General features: G+C 31.7%; 1 protein-coding gene across 11 annotated transcripts in view; it reads right to left on the reverse strand.

The window, feature by feature from the left end:
- LOC145327042 (protein held out wings-like) overlaps positions 1-27,365 on the reverse strand; it is a 158,691-nt gene that overhangs the window by 32,223 nt on the left and 99,103 nt on the right. For 6 of the 11 annotated variants that reach the window (XM_080170544.1, XM_080170541.1, XM_080170539.1 and 3 more), the window contains exons 5-7: positions 9,149-9,242; positions 4,061-4,254; positions 3,790-3,895 (exon numbers count right to left, since the gene is read on the reverse strand). In XM_080170544.1, coding sequence (XP_080026670.1) covers positions 3,790-3,895; positions 4,061-4,254; positions 9,149-9,242 — 394 coding nt within the window. Of the gene's footprint in view, positions 1-1,363; positions 1,918-3,789; positions 3,896-4,060; positions 4,255-9,148; positions 9,243-27,365 lie in introns of those variants that run through there. The other 5 variants (XM_080170545.1, XM_080170547.1, XM_080170546.1 and 2 more) reach the window with 3 other exon arrangements.

Genomic DNA, 27,365 nt, shown 5'->3' on the forward strand with positions numbered 1-27,365 from the left:
AAATTTATTCCCCCTAAATTACGCCCACTGCATGGCGTATTCTTGCAATATGGAGTAAAATTAGGAATTTATAAATAGCAACATATATTAATTATCCTTATAAAGTAACAGGATCAATGTCTGTCTGTTTGTGTGTATCAAAAGATCACACTAACACTTAATGGATATGGTTCTTCTTTACAGGGTAGCTTCCAATAGGTCCTGGGAAGATTATAATTATTTTGTGTTAGGGTACCACCACCCTCCCAAGAGAGATCGTCTCTAGAAAAAAATACCACCCCAAATTTATTTTTTGCTTTTCTTTCAAACCTACAGTTGAAATTTAAAAATAATTTAACCAAGTGTCATATTCAGTGATTTATTGACAATATACATATTCTCTGCTATTAGTTTTTTGACTGGCAGAAATTGCAGAACACAAATGCATGGCATGGCTAAAACTGCACATATGTAAGTGGGCTTAACTTCTGATAACGAGTATTTAACACTTTATATGCGGGGCGCAAGGGGGAGATTAAGAAAAGGGGGAACAGGTTAAATTAATTAACACCCCAAATGTCATGTCTCTATATTAAAATTTTAATGATTATTTTCACTAAGTATTAAAAGCGAAGCTTTTCTATAATTAGGGTCGGTCCGTCCGTCCGTCCGTACGTCCGTCCGTACGTCCGTCCGTCCGTCCGTCCGAGATAGATAGCTTTTATTCGTTAATTTAGGCATGTTAGAATTGTCCTATCGATTTCAAACTTTGCATGATGATTCCTGTAGTAGTTGGGTACGATTTAGAAAGCGTAGAAACTCTATAATCATTACCACAATGTCCGTACGTCCATTTTAAACGTGTTGATTTTTCTACTTTTTAACAACAAATTTTCAAGTGTTTTAATTATCCGTTTGATCTGATTTTTGGTATATTGATTCCTGTGATAACAAGGAACAATATTATAAGCGAAGCAACTCTATAATCAAGTCCAAAAATGTAAGTATGTCCATAAACATTATCCTGTTTTTAAGCAGTTTTTCAACAAATTTACCTACAATTTTGATTCGACATTTATACATTTATGTTCCGATTTTTCAGTTCAGATACTATACAAGTGTTAATGTCCGTTTGTCCTACCGTTTCAGTGCTTCGCTTTTATGGATGTTGTCATCCTTGTTTAATATTAATTTCCCTATTTATAATTTTGATAAATCATCAAAGGAAATGTGATTAATTTTTCAAAATTTAATCCCCCCTCCCCTTAAAATGATTAAAAGTAAGCTGCACCCCACCCTAAACCAAATCTTGCTAAAACCGCAGGACTGATAACGTGGTTATTCTCAAAATGATAACTTTATCAGAGTTTCTAAAATAATATAAGCTCTAATAAAATATATTTTTTCCTGATTGCTTTAGATTTTAAAATAGTAAAATATAGAAATATATAATAAACATGGAACAAAAAGATTAAAAAGAATACTACTATTAAAAAAAATAAGTTCATTTGTGATGAAATTGTAATGAAAGTTTCAAATAATCTGGTTTTTTTTATAAATGATAGATGAACTTTTTAATATTTGGATAACTTATATTTGAAGCAATTGGGTCCCCCTTTTACAAAAAAAAAAGAAATTTTAGATATAAACAGGGGTGTATATCCCTTCCAGATAGGATATTTGTAAATATTTACCCCTGTAAGCATGGACTATCTTATTCAAAATTAAGTTTTAGAAATAAGATATACACCACTGAATAAAAAAAAATGGAAAAAGGGGACTTGAAAAAATATGACTTTTTTTGTACAATAATGCGCATGGTTAATATGACTGTTTGTTATATTATTAGTTAGTGTAGAGGACTCGTGTTGGCTGAGGAGTAATCAGAAGGTGGGGGACTCCAGTTACGTACAAACATCATGTGGTCCAAATATGTCACTAAGAGAAGCAATACATACATACATATACTTAGTATATAGTAGCATCGCTACTATAGATATTCATTAACTTACATTTATTTAAACACTGGTCTGATTTTATATTATTTTGATAATACCTAAAATGATCAAAATGAAGGATCTATTAAAAAATATTTATTTTGAAAACTTTCCAGTAATATGTCATCTGAATCAAAAACTTTTTCTCCAATTAGTTTGAGGCAAAACAGTTTATCTTCAAGTTACATATTCCTGCTTTTAGCACATTTGTAAAATTAAAATAGATCCCTTATTAAAATGTATCAATATACATATAGAATTTTTTTTGAAATGGCCAATTATTAAAAAAAAAGATTAAGATATTTGAAGAAATTAAAAAAAAATAAAATGATTAAAAAATCTGCATAAACTTGTTGTCGCCATAATCTGCTTGCCTTTAATCTAATAATTGGCCTGAGAATTATTCTAATTTGTGAATCTGAATTTACATAGCAACCAACTGTCCATGACCTAAGGTACATACAACAATTCTATCAATTTTAAGATCCAAAATAAAACATTTTGAGTTAGTTTTGAAAAAAAAAACACAACAAACTTGAAAAATGAAATCTTACCAAAAGTTTTCATTGCTACTTAAAAACTTATCTCCCTTATGAAGACTAAACATTCCCTTCCATTTAACCTTCCCTGAAACCTTAATTAGAAACTTACCAAAAAAGCAAAAGTGTACTTTTACCGCCTGCCCTTAGGAAACCTTTTTCCTATTTGATTGTAGGTGTTATAAAAGGGCAGAGTATACTAAAAAAGCCAAGTGCCTGACTACCCAAAAAGGGTCTCTAGCTCTAATTGGATAAAAAAAGATAAGATGTTTGGGGAAGCAATACCCTTTTTGGATCTTCAAATTGCTTCCATGTATGGGGCAATAAGTCTATATTTTGATTAACAAAAAAAAACTTGTTTACTTTTTAATAACTAAAGCATTATATAAGGACATACCATGTATTTTTTCTTTTCTAGAGTTTTGTACCTACTATTTAAGGATTTTTCACATTCAAAGTTTAACTTTAACGTGTATAGGTATTCCAAATGGTAGCAAATAAAAAGTATTTTCCCATTTGGTAAGTTTAAATATTTGTTTTACCCCCAATATAACCTATGTTTTAACAGTATAAGTATCCTTTAAATATAAGTTTAATTGTTTTTAAAATGAATTTTTTTTGGTAGCAATGAAAACTGTTTGGCAAAAATCTTTTTAAGACCGGGGGCAAATCCAAATGATACAAAATACTTGCATCCATATGTCTAAAAATGTTAGTATACCCTACTTATTTTGATATCAATTCAAATAATAGCACAGTTTGGGGGGTAAATAAAAAGTGGTGTTGGTTCTCTACAACTAACTTTTTTTGCATAGAATAAAGATAATTTTTAACATTTTATAATATAATTGTCATTTGTACCTTAGGAACCAATGGGTGTACAAAACCAACGCCATTCAAATATTAATAAAAGTCAAAAATAAGTTTTTAAAAATTGAGACCAATACTTAAAATTGTCGTTTAATTAGACATTTATCTAAAATACATAAAGTTACAAAAATCAATGCCTTTAAAAAGCTTCTACAGATTATTTAATGTGACTGCTTTTTATATAATAAAAGAATATTTCTAAAAACTGGTTTACTATACTTCAACTGGTTTAGAAATGGGGCATATTTAAAAACTAGTTTTCATAATCTCTTTACAGCTGATTTACATCAAAACTGGCTCTATTTTCTAAAAATGTACTGAAAACCGGCTGTTCATCATCTGTTTATGTACTGTAAACCGGTTTTTTATTAAGTCAGCTGTTTATGTACTGTAAACTAGGATACCTGTGTTATCTGCGGCGGTTGTGTAATCTATGAGGGGAGATGTGAGCCCCGCGTAGGTTGAATAGTCCACCAGGCCGCACTGGGTGTACAGCAACTGTTGGGTGTCCTAAATATTCAGGTATATGTTCTTTTAAGGCAGGTTACGGGAATGTTTTCAATGTAAATGCGAGAAAGGGATGGAACCGGAAAGATAAATTAGTCTTTCCCAAAATTAAATAGAAAAAGTAGATAACAATGGTCAAAATGTATATTCAATATCTGTGAAAATTACCTGAGGATTTAAAAGTGGGGGAGGGGCACCGGACCCCATGGCCAGGGTGGTGGGAAGGCGGGGTGAAAGAATGAGAGGGGCGCCTCCGAGGGTACCGCCGCGCAGGGCAGCTGCCTGATTAGCCAGAGCTGTGTGCAGCGAGGCGGGAGTATGGGCGGCTGCCTGCAGCTGTAGTCTTGTAGTATCCAAGCCAGCTGAAATAGAAATAAAATTATTACTCTTTAAATATTACTCCAAGATAATTTAGGGACAAGACAATTACAGATATAGTTATTTTCCTTATTCTAAGAGTATATAATGACTTACTTCAATTTAAGCAGGGATCTTAAAGGGTAAAGACATTAGATGATCAATTTATTTACATCCCCAATGATAAATTACAACTTCTAAAGATTTAAAATAAAGACTGAAAAGTTTGACCACTACTAGTTTGAAATTCTTTTCAAGTACCCAAAGTTTTTGCGTCAACGAATAAGATTTTGCGTTTATAAAACTTTGGGTATCAGTGTTATTTATAGTCCAATGTCCCCTCCCTCCTTGAATTATGGGGATGGAGAATAAAGTTAAGATGACACTCGGATGCAAAATAATGTTGAGATAAAAATTAAGGTCAAACCTGTCTTAATCAATTTTAGAAAAACTTTGCATAAAAGCCAGAAGTAGGCTTAACTTAGATTTATAATAATTCAATAAAATTTTCCATTAAAAAGAAAACATACCTAGCTATTTCACTTAAAAATAAATTTTAATAAAATAAAATGAATATTTTCGATTTTATAATAGTCAAATAGTCATTCGTCAGGTGCAATATTTCTCTTCAAAAATATTATTTTTTTAAAAAATGAAGTAAATGTTTTGTTCACAATGGAGTATTTTTGTTTTACAGTTCAAAAAAGAAATCCCTTACTTTAAAAAGACTAGAAAGTTTATAAATTCAATCTGATATTTATAATTGTGTCGAAACTTCTCCACCGATTATTCCAATCAATTTAATGGGTAATATGTTTATAATAATGAGGGCAAGGGGTGCAAATTCATTTAACTTCCAATGTCCTATCCCTTAAGATTCCAATAAAGAGGATAACACAGTAGTTTTGCTTAAAAAATAGTTTAAAAGATTAATGAATTGACGTTTACTACGATTATAATAAACTTCAAAGATTTAAAATTGTTATAAAAACATTTATAACTGATGTAAAATGTTACAAAAGATTTTTTCCCTTAAAAATGTAGTTTTTAAACTAATATAAAAGTAAGTGTTTTTATCATAAAGTTAAAGCTTTAAAAAAAAATCTCGCTAGTTTTAAATATAACGGCTCTGTTATTTCTTGATAATGATAATCTTTCAAATTAATGAACTTCATTGTATTACAAGAAGATATTATTTTCAGATAACATATCCCTCTTCTCAAGTTCTCAGATAAAGCTATTCAGGTTTATGTGACCAAAATGAATTTGCAGATCAACAATGAGTTGAACATTTTTAAACTTTGTAATGGGGGAAAATTTGAGGCTAACATAAAGTTTCGCAAGATTGTCGGGGAGGGAGGGGACAAAGGAAGTTTCAATAATCTACAATGCTCTTTTTTCTCTTAAGATTTGCAAGCATATTTTCTCTTTGGGGAAGATTAATTTAATTTCAAATGCTCTATCCCCGAGTCCATGAAGATTTAATCAAATGGGTCAGCTTGAGGCTCAAATAACAAGATGATTTTAGGATTATTTGTTTTATAGGACAATACATATCAATCTTTTCGCTACTAATCATATGAAATTTTGCCTTAGGAAGCTGGAAATCAATATTCTAGTATGGCTTCGAAACCAATGAATATCCGCTGGATTAAAACCGGTAATAAGCCATACTGAAATATATGTTTAGTATCGTATTACAAACAATATTCCACAAATATTAAAGTAAAAATCATATAATTTAGGTCTCTTTAGGCCGTGTCTTAATTAATATAACTGTTAACTGGATAATAGCCTAAAGCCCAAACTAATTTTTCAAGATCTTTAGACAAAAAAGCTTACTAATTTAAATTATTTATTTTTAAATTCGTCGTAAAGTATTACCATTTGACCTACTGAGTAAAACATAAGCATATGGTAGCTTTGCTTTTGAAAAACGATCGGTCTTATTATGGAATAGCTACGCTATTAAAAAAGGGATATGTGCTATTTTATCATGGTATATCTTTTCTGCAGAAGAATTTGATTTTTTTAACATTGCATTTTTTGCAGGGAGGGACACGTTAATGGAAGATAAATTGAGTTAATGGATTTATCATTACTTCGATCTTGCACCAGATAGTCATGTACTCTTATAAAGTGAAACTTGTAGCTGGCTAAAAAAAAAACTCTTTCACCCAATTTACACCCTTACTAGATAAACGAACTGACCAATAAGTGTAATCCATGTTAGCAATCTAAATTGACGAATTTTTTCCTCTGCCATTATATCCACGTATATTCTATATCCATGATTGAGACAATCTACTAATACAGAAATAAGTAAATTATCAGATGGTAGATGAATTATTTATGTTCAATTAACCTATCCCCACTTCCTTGCATTTTTGAAAACATTTAGTTCTGATATTTATGAGCTAAAAAGGATAAAAATGTTATCACAAGGATAAAATTTCATTTCTGAAAAAAATACAAATTCTGATCAGAATATGATTTACACTGTAAAAAAATAGTTAGTTATTTTCTTTATAACAGAAACTTTCGGCTTCGCCCCTAGAAGCCTCTAGGAGCACTTGAGGTTAGGGGGTAATTCGACCCTATATTTTACTATTTAGTTTTTAAAAAGAATGTTAGTTTTTAGCAATGGACATTTCTCTTGGGAGGATGAAGGTTCCCTCCAAAAACAATAGTTTAAACCTTCCCTAGACATGCCTTACTTTAAAGGAGAACCATATCTGTACAGATTTAAGCCACAGATACACAGACATATATTATGTTACATAGTATACTTGTATAGTTAGTTTTGCAACTTTATATTCATTAAGAGTATATACCTATACTTTTTCCTTATTCATAAAAAAACGTAATTATGATATTCTACAAAATATGTATCGCAAGTGATAATCAAAAAAGAAACCCTTAGTGTACAATTAGGCTCATATTAAATGATCTTTAATATATATACGCAAGATACGATGCCTTCGAGTTTAAAAGTTCACGGATTTTTGTGGTTTACCCGCGACTTATATTTCACTATGGGAAATTCGCGTTTTTGGGGGACAAAATACATTAAAAAGGCTAAACTTAAAGCTAAAGGGTCCGATTTTTTCTCCCATTGAACTACTCCTGTAGGTATTTTGGGAGTAAAAAATAATTTTAAATTTCCATTAATAGGTAATAATTGGGAGGGAAGGGACATTAGACTGTAAATTACAATGAAACCCAAAGTTTTAAAACCACGTAATCTAATTAAATTTTGGGTATGTTATTTGAATTTTGATTGTCTAAACTTTTCAACCAATAAAAACAATTTTGTCCATTTTTAAGCTATAGTGCTATAGCTGTGTGCATCATTTGATTTGTGGGGCATACTCCGGGAGGGAGGGCGCCACGGACTGTAAATTAAACTGGTCTTAAATGTTTTATAAAGACATTTTCTCATTAATTAGGTTAAAAACATTAGAAATCTCTTAATAAATTTTTATTGGATTTTTATAATCCACCAGTGTTTAAACTTTTCAACAAATAACTTGGATGTGCAAAAGAATGTTCCTTATTTTACTGTTTATTATCTTATCCCTTGCGATTCCTGGTTATACTACGTGAATTTAGAGATTTTTTAAGACCCAAGTTTAGAATAGGGGGATAAGAATATCCATTAGAACCCAGCTCTATTAGCTATCCCAATGAATCCGATATATTTCCGCTGTATAAAAACCTGTTTTTAACTCCCTTACTTCCAGCTAAGTATAGTTAATTTCATGATTTAAACGTCTCCAAAACAATACAAAAATAAATAAAAATTTGGGCTTTCTTTAAAAGTTTCAGTAATGTGACATATAGTCTTATAAAAAAAATAATAGTTGCTGCGCTTCGCACAGAATTACTATACATGTTGTAGCCATGCATAAAAAAATCCGTGTTCGGGGTTAAAAAAAATTGCAAGTCCCCCTAATAAATGGATAAATTATTACTTGGATCTTACAACAGATTTTCATGTTCTCGAATAAGTGAAACTTGCAGCGGGCTAGGCTAAAATAACGATATCTCCCTCTCTCACACCAGTTGCCCCAATCCCCTCCCCTCCTACTAAATGAATGATCTGACCAATAAACGAGTTACATGTTAGCAAGCTTAAATGGCTACAATTTTACCCCTGTCAAAATATCCACGTATATTATACATCCATTCCCTAATACTATAACTATTAACATAAAACTTAAAAACAGAAAAAAGCTTGTTAATGTTTCATAAAAAAAACAAGGATGACAAAATCCATAAATAGCACATAAAATCACGGATAGACAGGTAAAAAACAGATGTTCACTGGTCATAAAAACGATAAATAAAGAGAGATAATACCTATGTAATTAATTAACAATAGAAAATCACGAAACCTTTTTTAAAAAAATATTTATGTCCCTTGTAGCATTTTTTACTCAGTAGTCAAGGGCAATGAGAATCCAGGTATTTATTGTCATAACAATTAAATTTCAACTTCTTAAATTAAACAGGAAAAATCCTGCAAACGAGCATTAAACTACGAAAAAAACAAGAATGACAAGATGCATAAGTAAGCTCCATAAAAATGTGAGTGTCGAAAAGAAGTTTCCGTCGTGTATCTTGAATAGGTGTTGAGAAAATCACGGTGTCTTACGGACAGACGGACATTCCGAGTTAAAGAGTAGCTTTGCTACTAAAAACAAGGATTACAATATCCAAATGAAGCAAAGCAAAGAAAATATAAACAAATATAAAGTCATAGCCAATGAACTTTAAACGTCTATCTCGGATATCAGCCGACAAATACATTTCCCTCGTAGGAAGAATAAACAGACAGACGGACAGACAGACAGAGTGAGTTATTGAGTAGCGTCGCTACTAAAGTGAAAGACTTACGTGAAGAATTTTTGCTTGAAGAATCTCTGTATGTTCCATTAATGATGGCCAGCTCCATCAATTGTCTCTTCTTTAATTCATCCTCTCCTTCGCTCTAAATAGATAGATAGATTAATAGATAGGTAGAAAGAAAGATATATAAATGTATAATAGATAGATAGATATTAATAGATATATATATATATATATAGATAGTTAAATAGATAGATAAATAGATAGATAGATAGATAGATAGATAGATAGATAGATAGATAGATAGATAGATAGATAGATAGATAGATAGATAGATAGATAGATAGATAGATAGATAGATAGATAGATAGATAGATAGATAGATAGATAGATAGATAGATAGATAGATAGATAGATAGATAGATAGATAGATAGATAGATAGATAGATAGATAGATAGATAGATAGATAGATAGATAGATGGATAGATAGATAGATAGATAGATAGATAGATAGATAGATAGATAGATAGATAGATAGATAGATAGATAGATAGATAGATAGATAGATAGATAGATAGATAGATAGATAGATAGATAGATAGATAGATAGATAGATAGATAGATAAATAGATAGATAGATAGATAGATAGATAGATAGATAGATAGATAGATAGTTAGATGTATAGATAGACAGACGAACAGACAGACAGATAGATAGATAGACAGACAGACAGACAGATAGACAAATAGACAGGCAGACATACAGATATATAGATAGATAGATATACATACAATCTAATTAATGATAACCATAAAAATATCTAATAAACAATAATTATCAAAATAAAGAAACCTGTTTTTTTTATATTAAAGAACAAAAAAAGGCAATGAATTGTAATAAAACATCATAACCTAATTAGGTAGTTTTCAGGTCTGAAAAATATTTATTTAAACCAAAAAAAAGGAATAAATATATTCTTAAGTGTCACAGCAATAACAGGATTATTTTGAAATGTATTTTTTGTTTTATCCAGAGATTTTAAGTGATAAGACAATGGATGATGAATTTATGACCATCCCAAATGATGATAAACTATATTACACTTTCTGTATATAGAATTTGTTGGTTGAAAATAATGACCACTACTAGTTTAGAACTTCTATAGTACCCAAAATTTTAAAGCTAACAAATAAGGTATAGTAGTAGAAAAAACTTTGGGTACCATTGTAATTTAATGTCAAATGTACCCTCCTTCCCTGGTTTTAAGTAGTCTGCAATCCTCCAAAGTCGAACTGTGAAATATTAGTGGAGAAAGACAAATTTATCTTTCATTTTATTATTTTTATTAATTTTTGGAAACTAAATCCTTTTTCGTGGTTTTGATTGATTTTTAAACAATTAATTCGCCTTGTTGTGATGATAAAAAGTAGTTTAATGCATGAACATTACTACTTTATTCATCACATCCTATGAATTACGATTCATACTAGTTTTTCATTCGGTTGAAAACGACCTCTTTCATTACAAAAAAATTAAACAGAAATTAAGAAAATATTTTCAAGTATGCCGTACTGAAAATGATATATAATATCGTATTACAGACAATTTCCCACAAACATTAAAATAAAAATCATAAAATTAATCTCATAATTTTTATCTTAATATCCGCGGAAAGCTGTGAATGGGTTCAGTTAAACATAAAAGGGTTATAACTATGAATTCTGTTGAAAACGCCCAATAATGGGTTCATCATTCATGTTTGTAGGCCCAGCCTTTTTCTGGACAATATTACCATGGCTTAAAATTGTACCAATCACAAGGAATCTGTTATACATTCGCAATGATGATACACAAAATTACCCCTTATGTTGATTACAGTTAGTGGTTGAAACGTTTTGAACACTCAACTTAATATAGCAACCAATCAAAATTCATTTAAAGTCCCCAAAGTTGTTAATCCAACAAATAAAACGTTATTGTATAACTTTGGAGACTAGTGTAAAAGACAGCCCATTGTCCCCTCTGTCACTGCGGTTAAGTTATTGAATTTTTATTCTAAGCTCTAAACTAATAGGGTTTAAACTTTTTAATAATTTTAATCTACAGATAGGTAATTTTTTTTATTTGGATGCATTTCATTATACCTTCCCTTTGAGAGATTAGTACAAAATATTTCTTGATATCTTCTAAAAATATATTTTTGTCCAATTATTTGCACATTGCCCCACTGTGAGGTGTAAACAGAACTTGCTTGGTAACGAGGTCCCATTGTTTTGTGAAAGCAAATAAACTAAATGTTTGTTTATTTCATCTTCAAATTGGTTCAATATCTTTTTATCCATCTATCTTATTTTTAAAACGAATCTTTGGCTGATGGCTTTGTTCTTGTTTATATTCATGTTATAATTGTCCTCTTGATTTAAAACCTAGCTTAAATATTTGGTATAATTTTGAATTATCTCCTTTTTTACATTTTGATAAAAGTTTTTGCTAAGGAGCTTTTACAAAAAGTACTAGTTGAACAATGCCCATCTTTTTTTTTAAAATAAAAATAAAATAATTTAGTGGGGTAAGTTTTTTCTACACCTACCCCTGCGGTAACCCAGCAAACAGGGCAATTCAAAACCCAATATAACCTAACCTAAACTTAATTAAAGGAAAAACACACACAAATGAAAGACTTAAGAGGGGGGTGGGGTGATTTCAGTGCTCAATAGGGCAATTAATGTGAAAGCGCAAATTTTTTTGCGGACATAAACAGCCATAAGACTTGAGTTACAACAATTTTATCATATCATCTTGAGGCATATGAAAAAGATGAATTTAACTTTTTGCCAGGCGCAGCTTCTCTATAACTAGGTCAATAGTTCCTTCCTTTTTTCCAGGCAGGGACGGGACAATGGTGCACTAATACCAAAATTTTATAATCACGATACCTTTTTTATTTGCTTAAAAACTCTGGGTACTTTTGAATTTTGATTTGTTACCTCAAAACTAGAAGTGTCTGAACTTTAAAAACAATAAATTTATTCTACTAAAGGGGTTATTTTGATTCAATTTATTGTGCATTGTCTTATCCCTTTAGATTCCTACTTTTTGCATTGCTTATGCTATCTAATGTAACAAATTGAATAATAGTTATTTCTCGCATCGTATTTTAAACAGCTTTCCGCGGATATAGAATGTACAATTATAAGATTAAAACCAGTTTTTTTAGCCCCGAGGTGCCGAAGGCGCGGGCTAAAAAAACTAGTTCTAATCTTATGATTGTACATTTCTATATTCGTACAAAGCTGGATATAATACAATGATAGACATAGTTTTTTCGTATGGATGAGAACCGGTTCCTATCCACCGGATTCGAATAAATACGAGAAAAACTGTTCTTTTTTTTCATCAAAAATATTGATGATGATGGACAAAATTATCCCAGTTCATTTACAACAACAAATATTGCTAGGCTTTCTGGGAATAGGGTGCTAGAAAAGGGTAAATCCCAGGAATACAACTATATTAAGAGAAAAATATGTTCTTTTACAGGAAATAAGCAGGGTTTTAAAGGGATAATACAATGGCCGGTAAATTGATAAACATCTCTAATAATAAAATAACCCTTATGTAGATTAGTGGTTGAAACGTTTGTATACTCAACTCAATTAACCAACCAATCAAATTTAAGGAAGGTTCCCAAAGCTGTTAAGCCAACGATTAACAAGGTTATTATAAAACTCTAGGGACAAGTGTAATAGACAGCATAATGTCCTCTCCCTAAGGGAGGCAACATCAATAATCTATAAAAAAAAATATGCTTTCTGTTACATATCCCTTCTGTAGATTAAAATTATTGGTTGAAAAGTTTGGTCATAACTACTTTCAATTATTAAAATTCAACACAAGTACCCAAAGTTATAGAATCATTGAATGAGATAACGTATTTATAAGACTTTGGGTACTAATTTAAAGAACAAAATAAGAGTGATATTTTTAAAACAAATATAAAATGATGTATTCTATTTAAGTTTTACCATTTAAATTAGATTAATTTTTATTCCCCTCCCAATTAATAAATGTCTGAATAAAACTGAAGCAAAGAATCTTTCATCAAATTCATGTTTAAAAGCTGCCACAATGTTTCAACAAATTAAAAACTGAATCAAAGTAGTTTTACAGAAGTACTGCAGAATAACAGATCTATAGTTTAGATGTATATACAGACAAATATCTTCCTTCCTTTTTCAATGACCCTTTTCGTCTGCTTCTAAATTATTTTCTGCTAATTGGCTGTGTTAATATAAGCGACACCATTTTTCAATGACCCAATAGAAAGGTTGCACAAGGTTGATATACGATGGGGAGATAGTTATTTAACCCTTTCTCCCTCCAGTGTTTTACCCTAATTACAGAATTATCATCAAAGTATTATCCCTTGTACAATAGCGTGCTGTTATAGTTACCAATAAAGAAAATCAAGCAAAGATCTTTAATTTTGACTGCTAAACAGTTAGTATAAAAGTTAGATTGCGTTAGAATTTTTAAAATACTTTTCAACATTACTTTGGTATATATAAGGGGAAATTAAAAGAATTAAAAACTTTCCTTACAGAGTAATGAAATTTAATATTTCAACAGGGCAAAGTCAGATTTCTCAGTGATAAAACAATGGCCGTTAAATTTATGTACATCCCTAATAATGATACACAAATTTACCCCTTCTGTAGATTACAATTAGTGGTTAAAACGTTTGGGCACTCTTAATAAACCAATCAATCAAAAATAAAGTCACAAAGTTGTTGACCCAACGAATAAAACTTTGGGGAGTAGTGCAATAAACAGCGCAATGTCCCCTTCCTCCCTGGAACAAAGTACATCAGTTAGAAAAATCTAGGTTTTAAGTATTTTATCCGAAGCGAAGCTTTTCTATAACTAGGGTATAGAGCTCCGTCTGTCTGTCCGTTAGTACGCCCGTCCTCAAAGGATATCCCTGTCGATAATACAAGCATGTTAGAATTGTCCTATCGATTTTTTGACTTTATGATTTCATGTGATTTTAAAAATGTGGCAACTTTATAATCGTTACCAGAAAATCCGTGCATACATTTTTACATGAATTTTGGAATGTGATTGTGGATTCCTAAGACCATTAGTTACCAATTCTTAAGTAAAGCAATTTCAAGCTTTTAGTATTCAAGTAATTATGGGATTAGTTATTTATCGCAATATATTATAGACAGCTTTTCACGGTTACTAAAATGAAAGCAGTTGTTTGCCCCAAGGCTTCGATTTCATAGAAAATGTCATCATTGTTCTATTTTAATTTACTTTCAATATAAATTTACATGAAATACAATTACAACGATTACCTCAAAAACCAAAAAATGGGCGTTACCTTATATACGAATCCAAATTAATTTTGATGGATTTCTATATTTTACTTGTAAAAGCTTTTTGGGTGGATATGAATTACATTTATAGGCTGTCATTTAGTTTTGATGGCAAGAATAATTGAGTCATTATATTGGGCAATCTAGTAAGATAGCTTCATTATAGATTTTGTCTACTAATTAAAAGAACGATATTTTAGAATTGTAGATTAAAACAGTTAAAATTATGCAAAAAAACAAGCCCATGACGTCAAAGGTTTTGGTTAAAGGGGTGATGGCACCCTTCCCCGCTAATGTCAAAATAAAAAGCTTAGACGTCCCTGCATTTGCCCACAGGTTATTAAAGATTCAAAAATTACTTGACACTCCCCACAATATTAAAGATTACATTATTAATAAACATTCTTTCCCTAGTAAGTACATATAAGTGTTTTTGAAAAACAACATAAAAATGTTCAAAAAAAATCTTCTAAAGATATAACAGATATCTCCGAAAAAGTAAAGTTTATTTCGATTTATTATTTGACTTGAAAAAAGACAAAACACTTTTTAAAAAAGAAAACAGAAAGCATAAATCACAAAAACACCTTATTAGCTTAAACGGAGAAACACCTGCAAAAATTTGTCTAATGTTAAATTAAGAAGTTAACGTAATGAAGGTAAAGAATTTAAATTAATTATGTTATACGTGAATAATTAATATTCTCTACATTTTATCATAAGCTAGCTATTGCACTTTCCTTATCGCATTTAATGATATTTAAGATCGTACTACATTACATCTAGGGAGTGAGGGGACATTGGGCTGTTAATTTATCAAGTCCCCAAAGTTTTAGAATAACGTTTCCTTATTAATTGAATTAACAACTTTGGGGACATTATTGAAGTGGAGTGTCCAAACGTTTCAACCACTAATTGTTATCTAAAGAAAGGATTATTTTGTTTAATATCATTGGGGGTGTACACTAAGTTATCGGCCATTGTCTTATCCCTTTAGATCCCTCAAAACATCCAAGTATTTTAGGTATGCTAAATAATCTAGAAGTTTTTAATGTAACAGATATACATAATTTAAATGCAAGATAAAACAAGGATGACAACATCCATAAAAGCGAAGCACTAAAACGGTAGGACAAACGGACATTAACACTTGTATAGTGTCTGAACTGAATAATCAGAATATAAAAGTATAAGAGTCGACGCAAAATTGTATGTAACTACTACAGGAATCATCATGCAAAGTTTGAAATCGATAGGACAATTCTAACATGCCTAAATTAACGAATAAAAGCTATCTATCTCAGACGGACGGACCGACCCTAATTATAGAAAAGCTTCGCTTTTAAAAAAGAAAAATTATCTCGGGATTTTTGGCTACACCTTTGCTTCATTTAGCAGGTTTAACTTTAAGCTTTTTAGTTAAGGGGCAAAAATAAGAAATTAAGGATCAGCTGTATATTATATTGTATTAAAATAAATAACAATTATGAATTTTGATGTTATTGAAATCAATATTATTTGTTAAGTGTATCGTCTTGATGCTTATTGGCCAGAGGAATCATCACAGAAAAAAATCCCGTCGTCAAATCACAATTTTCTAATAATATGTAGTTCTCTTGTGGCTTTGCGGAAAGATGGATTATCAGATTATTAGTTCAGAGGAATCGTCACAAAAAAAATTGCATGCTTCTTTCATTAATAGAATCCAAAAAGAATCATGTTTTCCTAATATAGACAGACGAACATAGTGAATTATGGCAGGGATCTAAAGGGATAAACAATGGCTGATAAATAGATGTGCATCCCGAGTATAATACACAAAATTACCCATTATGTAAATTACAATTAGTGGTTGAAATGTATGGACACTCAACTTAATTCATCAACCAATCAAAATTCAATAAGTCTCCAAATTTGTTAAGCAACGAATAAGAAAACGTTATTATAAAACTTATAGAGTAGCTATGCTGGAGGCCTGTAGGCTGTCAGTGGAGCTGAGACAAGTTTATAAAGCTGTCTGTACGCTTCAATTCAACTTGAGGATATTAAAGTCCTATCTGGGATTGCATTTGTCTTAGGATTAACTACTTGCAGTTTACTTATTTGATAAACTAAGGAGGACTCTAAATTACCAGGGATGGAGGGGACATTGACCTGTTTATCACACTAATCCCCACAGTTTTATAATAACGGTTTCTTATTTGTTGGATTACTAACTTTGGGGATTTTTATTTAATTTTGATTGGTTGGCTCATTAATTGGAGTGTCCAAATATTTCAACCACTAATTGTAATTTACAAGAAGGGGTAATTTTGTGTATCAGTATTGGGGAGGTACATAATTTGCCCAGAAATACGTCGTTAAGGGAATGGTCGTTGCTGTAAAATATAAATCTAACGTAGAATTTAGTAAAATTATGCTGTATTAATAGTGTCAGACATATCAGTATAACTATGTTTATTTTCATATACTTCCCCCATGGCAATAAAGCATTTCTTACCAGAGAAGAGAAGGGGCAATGGACTGTTTATTACACTAGTCCCCAAAGTTTTATAATAACGTATTCTTATTCGTTGACTTAACAATTTTGGGTATTGATGTATCATCATTGAGAATGTGCATCAGCTTATCGGCCATTGCCTTATCCCTTTAGATCCCTGATTTCTTACACAGTTAAAAAGTTAGAAAATCATAAAAAACTTTACAATACATGATAAAATGTAGAAGATTTTCTATAATAGACAGAGTTCCACGGAGAGTAAAATAAAAAAATATAATTAATTCCATTTTGTTAGCACAGAAGTCCTACGGTTAACTTATTATTCGAATAAAATTATCTATAATAAGATGTGATACATGTATCCCAAAAATTGTTATTCTCTCAAATTTTATTCATTTTTCCTGTACAAATCTAATCTTGAATCTTCGTCTCCCCTGTTTACTAATTGTTTTTCCCAATATACAGGGAGGGAGGGGTTATTGGACTGTAAATTAAATTGATGCCTAAATCTTCATGCGTTGACCCCAAAACTTTGCATTTTGATTCCGAACTAGTAATATTTTAACTATTAATCTAATATTTCTCATCTACAGAAGGGGATATTGTTTATCATTATTGGATAAGTAAATCAATTTATCTTACATTGTCTTATCCCTTCAGATCCCTGCAAATACCCTTTCTCCACTCTCTTGACCTATCCATAAATTATCCACAAGGACAATTATGTGTATAAGTAGCGCAGTAATAAAAAGATAAATAAATAACAAGAGCTGGATCTATAAATCAATTTATTGGTGAGCCAGAACGGGGTGAGCCAACTTTCCACCAATGAGAGCACAGCTCTTTATGAAATGCCGCGCTGTGATTGGCTAAAATTCCGCTCACCCCGATCTGGCTCACCACTAAAATGATTTAAAGATCCAGCTAATAACTTATTTTTTTGCGCTCAACAAAGCAAAGCAGCTGCAGTTATTTTATAAAGGTATTGATCACAGACAGACAGACGCACAAACATGTCCTAATCACAGAGTAGTCTCGCTACTTACAATCTCACAAACGCCTTGTTTGGACATGTTCAGAACTGATAGGAGAAAGACGTTCATTTAGTTAAGCTAAAATCTTAAAATAGCAAGATCATTTAAATCCTTAACAGTACATTTTGTCGCAGTAAAGATTATTTTATAAATTGCAATATTTTCTCTTCGATATTTCCTCCTTATCTTGAGCTAAGACATTTTCTTTATTCATAAAAAAAACCTAAATATTTTTTTTCTATATAATTTGTTTGAAATAACTTTTAGCATTAATGTGAAAACGTTGTGATACAATAATTAATTATTTAATCACAATACCACATAATAATAATGACCAATACTTCATTTTTCCTGTTCGAGGCTCGACATCCATTGTCGCGTTAAGACAGGGATTTTAAGGGATAAGACAATGGATGATACATTGTTTACATTATCAATGAGGATAACATGATGACCCCATATGTAAATTAAAACTATTGGTTTAAAAGTTTGGATACAACTAATTTGAAACTAACTTGCCATCAAAATTCAAGAAAAGTACCCAAAGTTTTGATTCAGTTTTGGGTACTTCTAATTCGATAAAGTCCAATGTCTCTTCCCTCCTCGTTAACTAAGCCACTTATTTTTAAACAAACAACTGCCGAGCCCTTGTAAATATTCTTAAAATTGTTAAAATTCTCCCATAACTACCCATGTATTATAAGATAAGAAATTGTTGAATTATCTACAAATTGTTGATATATTTATTATGTTGTTGCCTTGTTTGTCGATAAAACAGCCATTAAAATTGCTAATGAAATACCTGGCCTTTGGGAAAATTAAATCTACTAATCATTAAGAAAAAGTTAATAGGGAAATATTTTCAAATGATGTTTTTTTATTGTCTTTTAATAAAAATTAACAGTAAAATAGGGAAAAAGTTTGTTTAATAACCAAAATGCTACAGGAAGTAATATCATCTAAAATAATTTTACTTTTAAATTTTTCAACAGTTAAAAAAAAAATAATTATTTTTTGATACCCAATTCTTTTTTTTTATAATAACAACAGATACACATACATATAACATCTTTTTACAATGATGATCATTATAAAAAGAAAATATACTTTTTGAATTCAGCTCCCAGAATAAATATTTTTTTCCCTAAGTAGGTATAGAATGTTCTATTTGTTTTATAAATCACATTTTTAAACTATTTCAAAGTTTAACGTGTAACACCAAAAATCAGCATTTAAAATATTTCCAAAATTAGTAGCGAAGCTACAACATAACAAGTGTCTGTCCGTCTGATTCCTTATGGTTTATTAACTACTAGCGGCTTCGCCCCTAGCCTCTAGGGGCTTTGCCCCAAGAGGTTTGATCAAACCAATTTTCGTATCTTAGATATAGAAGAAAAAAGAAAAAAAAAATTTTTGGGGGGAATTATTTTTTTTTTTTTTTGGGGGGGGGGTAGTCGACCCCACTATTTTATTTTTAGTTTAAAAAAGAAGAAAATTTTTTTTTTGAGGGGGGTATTTTTCATTTTTGGGGGGTTGGGGGTGTCCCACCCCCCAAGAAAATATTATTAACCTTCCCGGGACCTATGAGAAGCTACCCTGTAAAGGAGAACCCGATCGGTTCAGCGGTAAGCGAGATCCTTCGCTACAAACAAACAAACAAACAGACAGACATCGTTCTACTTTGTATTATAGATTCCTTGCAAATTGATAGAACTAATATTGCTATTTATCAAACAATTAAAGCTTGACATAGCTGCGCTACGTATGGACAAAGTTATCCTTGTTTTAGAATATATTTCCAATTTTTCCCCAATAAATACTCTAGCCTCAATTTAAACCGTGAAGAAATAAGCAGTTTGAATACTTAACTATCATTTTTACTATTTGACCTCATATCTTTACAAGGATGACAACATACTTAATAGCGGAAAATAAAAATATTCAAACATTTAATTGTAAGACCTTTCACTGAAAGTTTGCTATCTGAAGGTTGCGTCTGTTTATTAAAAAAAAAAGTATTCCCAATATTAATGGATAGGAAAAATACGTAGATTTTGCAAATATGGCTCTCATGTATTGGTCAGTTCGTTCATCCAGTATGAGGGGATGGGATGGGGTAAAGAGGGGGATATCGTTTTACTAGCCAGCTGCGAGCATCATCTTATCAGAGTACATGAAAATCTTGTGCAACATCCAAGTAATATTATATCAATTCCAATAATATTCAAAATTGTAGCTGATAAATAAAGTTAATTTTTGACGTCTCTAGCTTGAATCCGTCCTTTATAATTTGATAGCCAAACAACCAACATCAAGAATATTTTCACTTCTAAAAATTGGAAACAGAAAAAAAAGGGGGAAGTAAGGAGGAAATTTATTAAGAGACAAAATCCTAAAGATGGGGGGGGGTGGAGGGTTATGTGTTAAAGATAAAGAAGGAGGGGCTTAGTGACATCTTTAAAAATGAATATAAAGGGGGGAAATACTGGAGGAAAGGGGAGAGGGGAGGTCAGGTGTCAAATGTAGTCGGCGGGTAGTTTGCAAAGGTAATTTAACAACACCGTAAATTGAAAAGGATTGACCGGGCTTCATATATATACACTACACACACACAAAACAAATATGACAAATATTTTCATGCTTGTTTCACTCAAATAAATATCAATAAATTTCCAAGAATGTTTGCAATATTTCTAGGTTTTCTATTGTTTGAAAAATTACAAATTTTATGAACTATGAAACTATTATGATATCATTAAAATATAACTTTTTATGTGTCCAGATATGTGACTGTTTAAAAAGTAATATATCTATAAATAAACCTCTATTACATATAAACTAAGGGATAAAGGGCATTAGGTATTGAAAAAAATGTATTATGAAAGTTATTTTTTGCCAAAAAAAAATCGTCCAAAATAATCTTAAAAATCCTCAGCGAAAACACATTCTTTTTTGCCATAATAGGAAAATTTTCTTAAATTATAATAGATTTATTATTACTTGGAACTTGAAACACCAGATTATCATGAACTCTAATAAAGTGAAACTTATAGCTGGCTAAAATAACGATTCCCCATCTGACCAATTCGGGATGGGAGACCAGTTACGTGCACGCCGTCCATCCTGCACCGTGCATCAATGATCCTAGGAGCTACACCAGAAGAGTCCTACTGTGCTGGAAAGGTCCTAGGGTAGATGCCAGACTGAATTCTGGTCACTTCCCCCAGTTCAGGGGGTTTGGGTGGGGCTAACAATCCTTCCCTAGAAAAAACCTGCTCACGTTCAATCTGCACAAAGTAAAGACCAATTTAACTTTGGGCTCGGGAACGAAGTAGAGGTTGGAAACAACAATATGATGTTTGGCTGGGAAACCGCTAAAGGACCAGTCAGGCGGATGATTCTGAATTCCCGCAGACCAGCAAAAATTTGCACCTGGAATGTTCGGACAATGTTTCAGTCAGGCCAGACAGAAAACATTTGCCGAGAAATGCTTAAAGCCAAGGTTGATATCCTGGCTATCACCGAATCAAGGTGGACAAATAATGGAGAGTTTAAACATCATTCTGGCTTGAAAATACTTTACTCAGGCCATATGAATGAGGATCTAGGACATAACCAAGGGGTGGCTCTTATGCTGACCAAGCAAGCAGAGCAGGCCATGATCAGTTGGCAACCCCATGGTCCAAGAATCATGGAGGCTTACTTCAAATCCTCAGATAAAAACATCAATCTGAGAATAATAGTAGCATATGCTCCTACAGAACAAGCAGATACAGAGGTCAAAAACGAATTTTATGACCAGCTTGACTCTGTATTTAAAAATGGTCATAAAGAAAAGGACCTGACCATGCTCCTAGGTGATTTCAATGCTCAAGTGGGGAGTAATAATGAGAATTTAGAAGAAGTCATGGGCAGATATGGCCTAGGCTTAAGTAATGGCAAGGAAAATGACAATGGTGATAGACTTGTAAGTTTTTGTACTGAAAACAAACTTGTCATTGGTGGAACCATCTTTAAACACAAGAAGATTCATACTGCCACCTGGAGATCACCAGATCAAAGAACCTTTAATCAGATAGATCACATCTGTATATCTAGACGTTTTAAAGGTTCTCTCCTTGATGTCAGGGTTGAAAGAGGACCTGATGTTAATTCAGACCATTATCTTCTATCTTCTAAAGTTCGGCTTAGATTTAAAAAGCAGGACACAAAGCCTAACCCCAGGAAAAAGTATAATTTAACAACCCTTCAAAACTCTGAAAAGCTACAAGAGTTTAAGCTCACTCTAAAGAACAGATTTGAGTTGTTGACTCTTCAAGAGGATGATGGAGTTGAAGATATTTGGCAAGGTATCAAAAAAGTTTATAATGATACTAGCCAAGAAAAATTAGGTTTTAAAAAGGCTAACCAAAAGCCGTGGATCACTCAAAGATCCATTGATCTCATGGATCAAAGAAGAGAGGTAAGACAAAAGACACTCTCCAGAAACTCTCCAGAAGATAAAGACCTGTATAAGATGCTCAGCAGGGAAATCCAAAGAAGTGTCAGATTTGACAAAAAAGAACACTTGGAAAACCTTGCTATGCAAGCAGAAAATGCTGCTAATCAAAATAGAATGAAAGATGTCTATGAGATTACTAAGAGCATTGCAGGTAAAGTACACAAATCAGGATCACACATCAGGGACAAGGATGGTTCACTCCTTAAAACTGATGAAGATATTCTAAATAGATGGGCAGAGCACTTCACTGAACTGCTAAATCTTCCAGTTCCAGAGGAAGAAACTGAGATTCCACCCTCAGATGCACTTGACATTGACTGTCGAGCGCCAAATCTATTGGAAATCAAGGAGGCCATTAAAAGTTTGAAAAATAACAAGGCCGCTGGACCTGATAACATCCCAGCTGAGGTCATAAAAGCAGACCTAGATACATCTGCTGAGGCATTCCTTCCTCTGATCACAAAGATATGGAATGATGAGTTATGCCCAGAGGACTGGAAGAATGGACATATCTCAATACTAGCCAAAAAAGGAGACTTGACCCAATGTGGAAACTACAGAGGGATAATGCTCCTTTCAGTACCTGGCCGTATCCTTAGTAAGATTCTTCTTAATAGAATAAAGAAAAAGGTTAATGAAAAGCTAAGACCTAATCAGGCTGGATTTAGACCAAACCGTTCCACTATTGATCAGATAACCTCTCTAAGAATCATCATAGAGCAATCCAAGGAATGGAACTCTGAGCTTTTTGTAAACTTCATTGACTACAAAAAAGCATTTGATTCTTTAGACAGAAGATCTCTCTGGAAAATCTGCAGACACTATGGCATTCCAGAAAAGATAATCAATATCATTAAAGCTATCTATCATAAAGGAGGTGGAAATGTAATGTATAAAGGTAAACTATCAACCTTCTTTGAGATTGTAACAGGCGTCAGACAAGGATGCCTTCTTTCTCCCTTCCTTTTCCTCCTTGCCATTGACTGGATCTTGAAGAACTGTGAAAGTAATGATGGCATTCGTTGGGAGCTATTTGGCAATCCCAAATATTTAGGCGATCTGGACTTTGCTGATGATATCGCTTTGTTAACAAGCAATAGAAGTCAAATGCAAAGAAGGACTAACAGGATAGCTGAAACTTCCAAGAAAGTTGGACTAGAAATAAATGTTCCTAAAACCAAAATACTCAGATTAAATGCAAATTCCCAAGAACCAATTACTATTGGAGACCAAATTCTTGAGGATGTAGATTGTTTTGAGTATCTTGGAAGTAAAATTGATGAAGCTGGAGGCACTTTAACAGATGTTAAAGCTAGAATTAACAAATCTAGGACAGCCTTTGCCAGCCTGAACATAATTTGGAATTCCAACAACATCTCCATAAAGACCAAGTTAAGACTGTTCAAGTCAAATGTTCTCTCTGTTTTGCTGTATGGGGCTGAAACTTGGTTCCTAAACACAGCAGTGGTCTCCAAGCTACAGACATATGTCAATAAATGTCTAAGGAGAATCCACAAGATCTTTTGGCCAAATAAGATCACAAATGCTGAGCTTCTAGAGCGCAGTGATATGTCAGACATTAAACTGACAATAAAACAGAGAAAATGGAGATGGCTGGGGCACACTCTAAGGAAAGGGCATGATGATATAACCAATCAAGCCTTGACTTGGAACCCCCACGTAGGAAAGAGGAAACCAGGTAGACCAAAAACAACCTGGAGGAGGGAACTCTTAAGTGAACTGAAAGAAAAGAAAATTCCATCTTTCAGCAATGCCTCAAAACGTGCCCAAAAAAAGGAAGATTGGAGAACCATTGTGCATGGCCTACGTTCTGCCGAGAACTAAAAGGCAATGATGATGATGATCTGACCAATTCACCACATACCCTCAACTCCTACTGGATGAACGAACTGATCCATTATTATTGTTGTTAAACCGTGATCCCTCTTATTTGTGAGTAAGGTAGGTAAGGAATGTAGAAGAGCTCAATTTATGGAAAAGATTTGAAGTAAATGATCCAAATTATTATCTCTGTCTGTCCCCAAAATAACGATTTCAACATTTTTTGAACAAGTCATTGGAAATTTTTTAATCCAATAACAATCAAAATAATTTAGATTTTTACAAGACTTGAAAACAAGAGATTGTATGGCAATAGCTGCAAATAAATTAAGTTACCTAGTATTTAAAGGACAAATCTGTCAATCAAAATTTAACAAGGCAAAGAACTAAAGGAATAAGACAATAGCCGATAAATTGATATACAGACCCAATGATGATGCACAAAATTAATCCTTTTGTAGATAACAATCAGTGGTAAAAACATTTGGACACTCAACTTAATGAACCAACTAATAAAATTCAATAAAAGTCCCCAAAGTTGTTATGCCAACGAATTAAAAACGTTTTTATACAACTTTTGGGACTAGTGTAATTAACAGCCCAATTTCTCCAATTTTTCTGTGGACAGGGGCAGGTTTTAGATCATTTTTTATAAAGAGGTACGTTTAAGTTCTCCTTTACAGTAAAACTTTTATAGGCCCTAAAATGGTTTTAGGCTATTTTATTTTTATAAATAAATGTTTAATGTACTAGTCCATTTATAAAAATAGTTCGCCAATAAAGGGTTATTTAGTTGACGTTGATTTTATCATATGTCGTCACTTCTCTGAATTTTAACAAACCTCAAGTCTTACCAGAGAGAGAGAGAGAGAGAGGGGACAATGGGCTGTTTATTACACTAGTCCCCAAAGTTTCATATTAACGTTTTCTTTTTCGTTGACTTAACAACTTTAGGGAGTCAGTGAATTTTGATCGATTCATTCATTAAGTTGAGTTCAAACGTTTTAACAACTAATTTTAATCTGCAGTAGGGGTAATTTTGTTTGTCATAATTGGGGATGTACATCAATTTATCGGTCATTGTCTTATCCCTTTAGATCCCTGAGAATCACCCTGCGAAAGAAATGACAATTTTAGAAAATCTACAACCCTCCCTAACACCTAAAACTTACTAGATTCAAAAAGTTTAAATAGAAAAATAGGAGGAACTATTAATTTATCGTTCATTGGTCTATCATTAAACCCCTGAGTCTTAACCTTTATTCTTTTCTTTTTAATCTTTTTCACAGAAATTCATAAGATTTTTTTTGTATTTTGGATCTTTTTATGAGAAAAACGACAGTAGAAAATTGATAACATAACGGTTGTGCAGTTTTTGAGATCTAAAGAGTCAGGCCTACCTTTGGAACAAGATGATTGTCTTATTTTACTCGAATGATCATTCTTTTTTATTTAAAAATATGTAATTTAAGCAATATGTAAAAAAAATGTAAGGACATAATGACAAAAGGACAATGACAGACAGCGAGAAAATGCAAAAATTGACGTGAAAAGAAATATATTTGTTCATACTAAGTATTTATAGTAGTTTTTAAAATGCAATTTTGCGAAAAATGGATAAAGTTTTTTAAATTATTCATTTTGATCAATTCATGACAGGTATTAGGCTATTTTTATAGATGAATAGTACACAGGGATCTAAAGGGATAAGACAATGATCAATGATGTACGTCCCCAATGATGATACACAAATTACCTCTTCTTTAGATTGAAATTAATGGTTGAAACGTTTGGACATTCAACATAATGAACCAACCAATAAAATTTCACAAAAGTAACCAAAGTTTTTAAGCCAACAATTAGAAAAACGTTATTATGAAACTTTGGGGACTAGTGTAATAAACAGCCCATTGTCCTCTCTCTCTCTCTCTCTCTCTCTCTCTCAATAAGACAGCCCTTTTTTTTAAAAATTGTTTAATTCTTTCTGAAGACATTTTTGTTAATTATTCTGTATATGTAACAAAGTGTTTCATCCATATATATTAGATCTAATTCAAGTTTTCTATTCTTACTAAATTCACTAAACATAGAGACATTTATAATAATGAGTGAAATCTTTTCTTTTCTAAATGAAATATGGGGGGTAAATGTCTGTTTTACGTTCTCCGTTTCACAGTTAATCTACCTTAGCGGGAAAAACGACGTGTACATACAATTACATACAACCCCCCCCCCCCGTATTCGTAAAAGGAATCCTAAAAATGGTAAGTAAGTGAGCTATGGCATATTAAGTCCAAGTGTAAAGCTCAGAAAGTCTTATTAAAAATGACACATATTCACTCAGGAGATTTCTATCTTATGATGAAAAAGTTGGGGAAAATAATTGAATTCTTTTCAAAAGTTAAATTTTTAACATTTGTCTTTACGGTAAAGGTAAAGCTTATTCAAAATTAGTTTTGATGTTTTCGAGGGGGGAGGATTTTTAACTAGGGCCCTAGCATCTAGTGTGGACCTTATTTTTGTTTTTTGATTCTTTCTTTATAGTTTAAAAAAAACAATACTGTAAGGTAGCCTTTAGAAGAATGGTTACTGACTAACATGCAAAAATATTTGAATATTAAATTCATTTTTACTTTTATTAAAAATAATCTTTTTCTTATTTAATAATTTATTCCTTTAAGAACAAACTATACATAATTAAATCACATAGTCTTGGATTATTAATATATACAGTTTATAAAATAGCACATAAATTGATAATAACAAGCGATATTATAATATATTGTAAAAAAATTATCTAGTTATATTTGGAGACAGTTTAAAAATCAAATACTAAAATATTTTGTGTTGTCTTTATATTTCAAAACAAAATTAATAAATTTTTCAATGAGATATGTTGATATACCACCTTTATCTAATAATTTTGAACAGAATTGAGCTAAAAGCAATGTTTGAGAAAAATAATTGTTTTCATTCCATCTTGATAGACAAGGTTCTTTACTAAT

The sequence above is a fragment of the Acartia tonsa genome, chromosome 8 (genome assembly GCF_053477335.1).
Source record: "Acartia tonsa isolate MP-2025a chromosome 8, ASM5347733v1, whole genome shotgun sequence".
NCBI lineage: Eukaryota > Metazoa > Arthropoda > Copepoda > Calanoida > Acartiidae > Acartia > Acartia tonsa.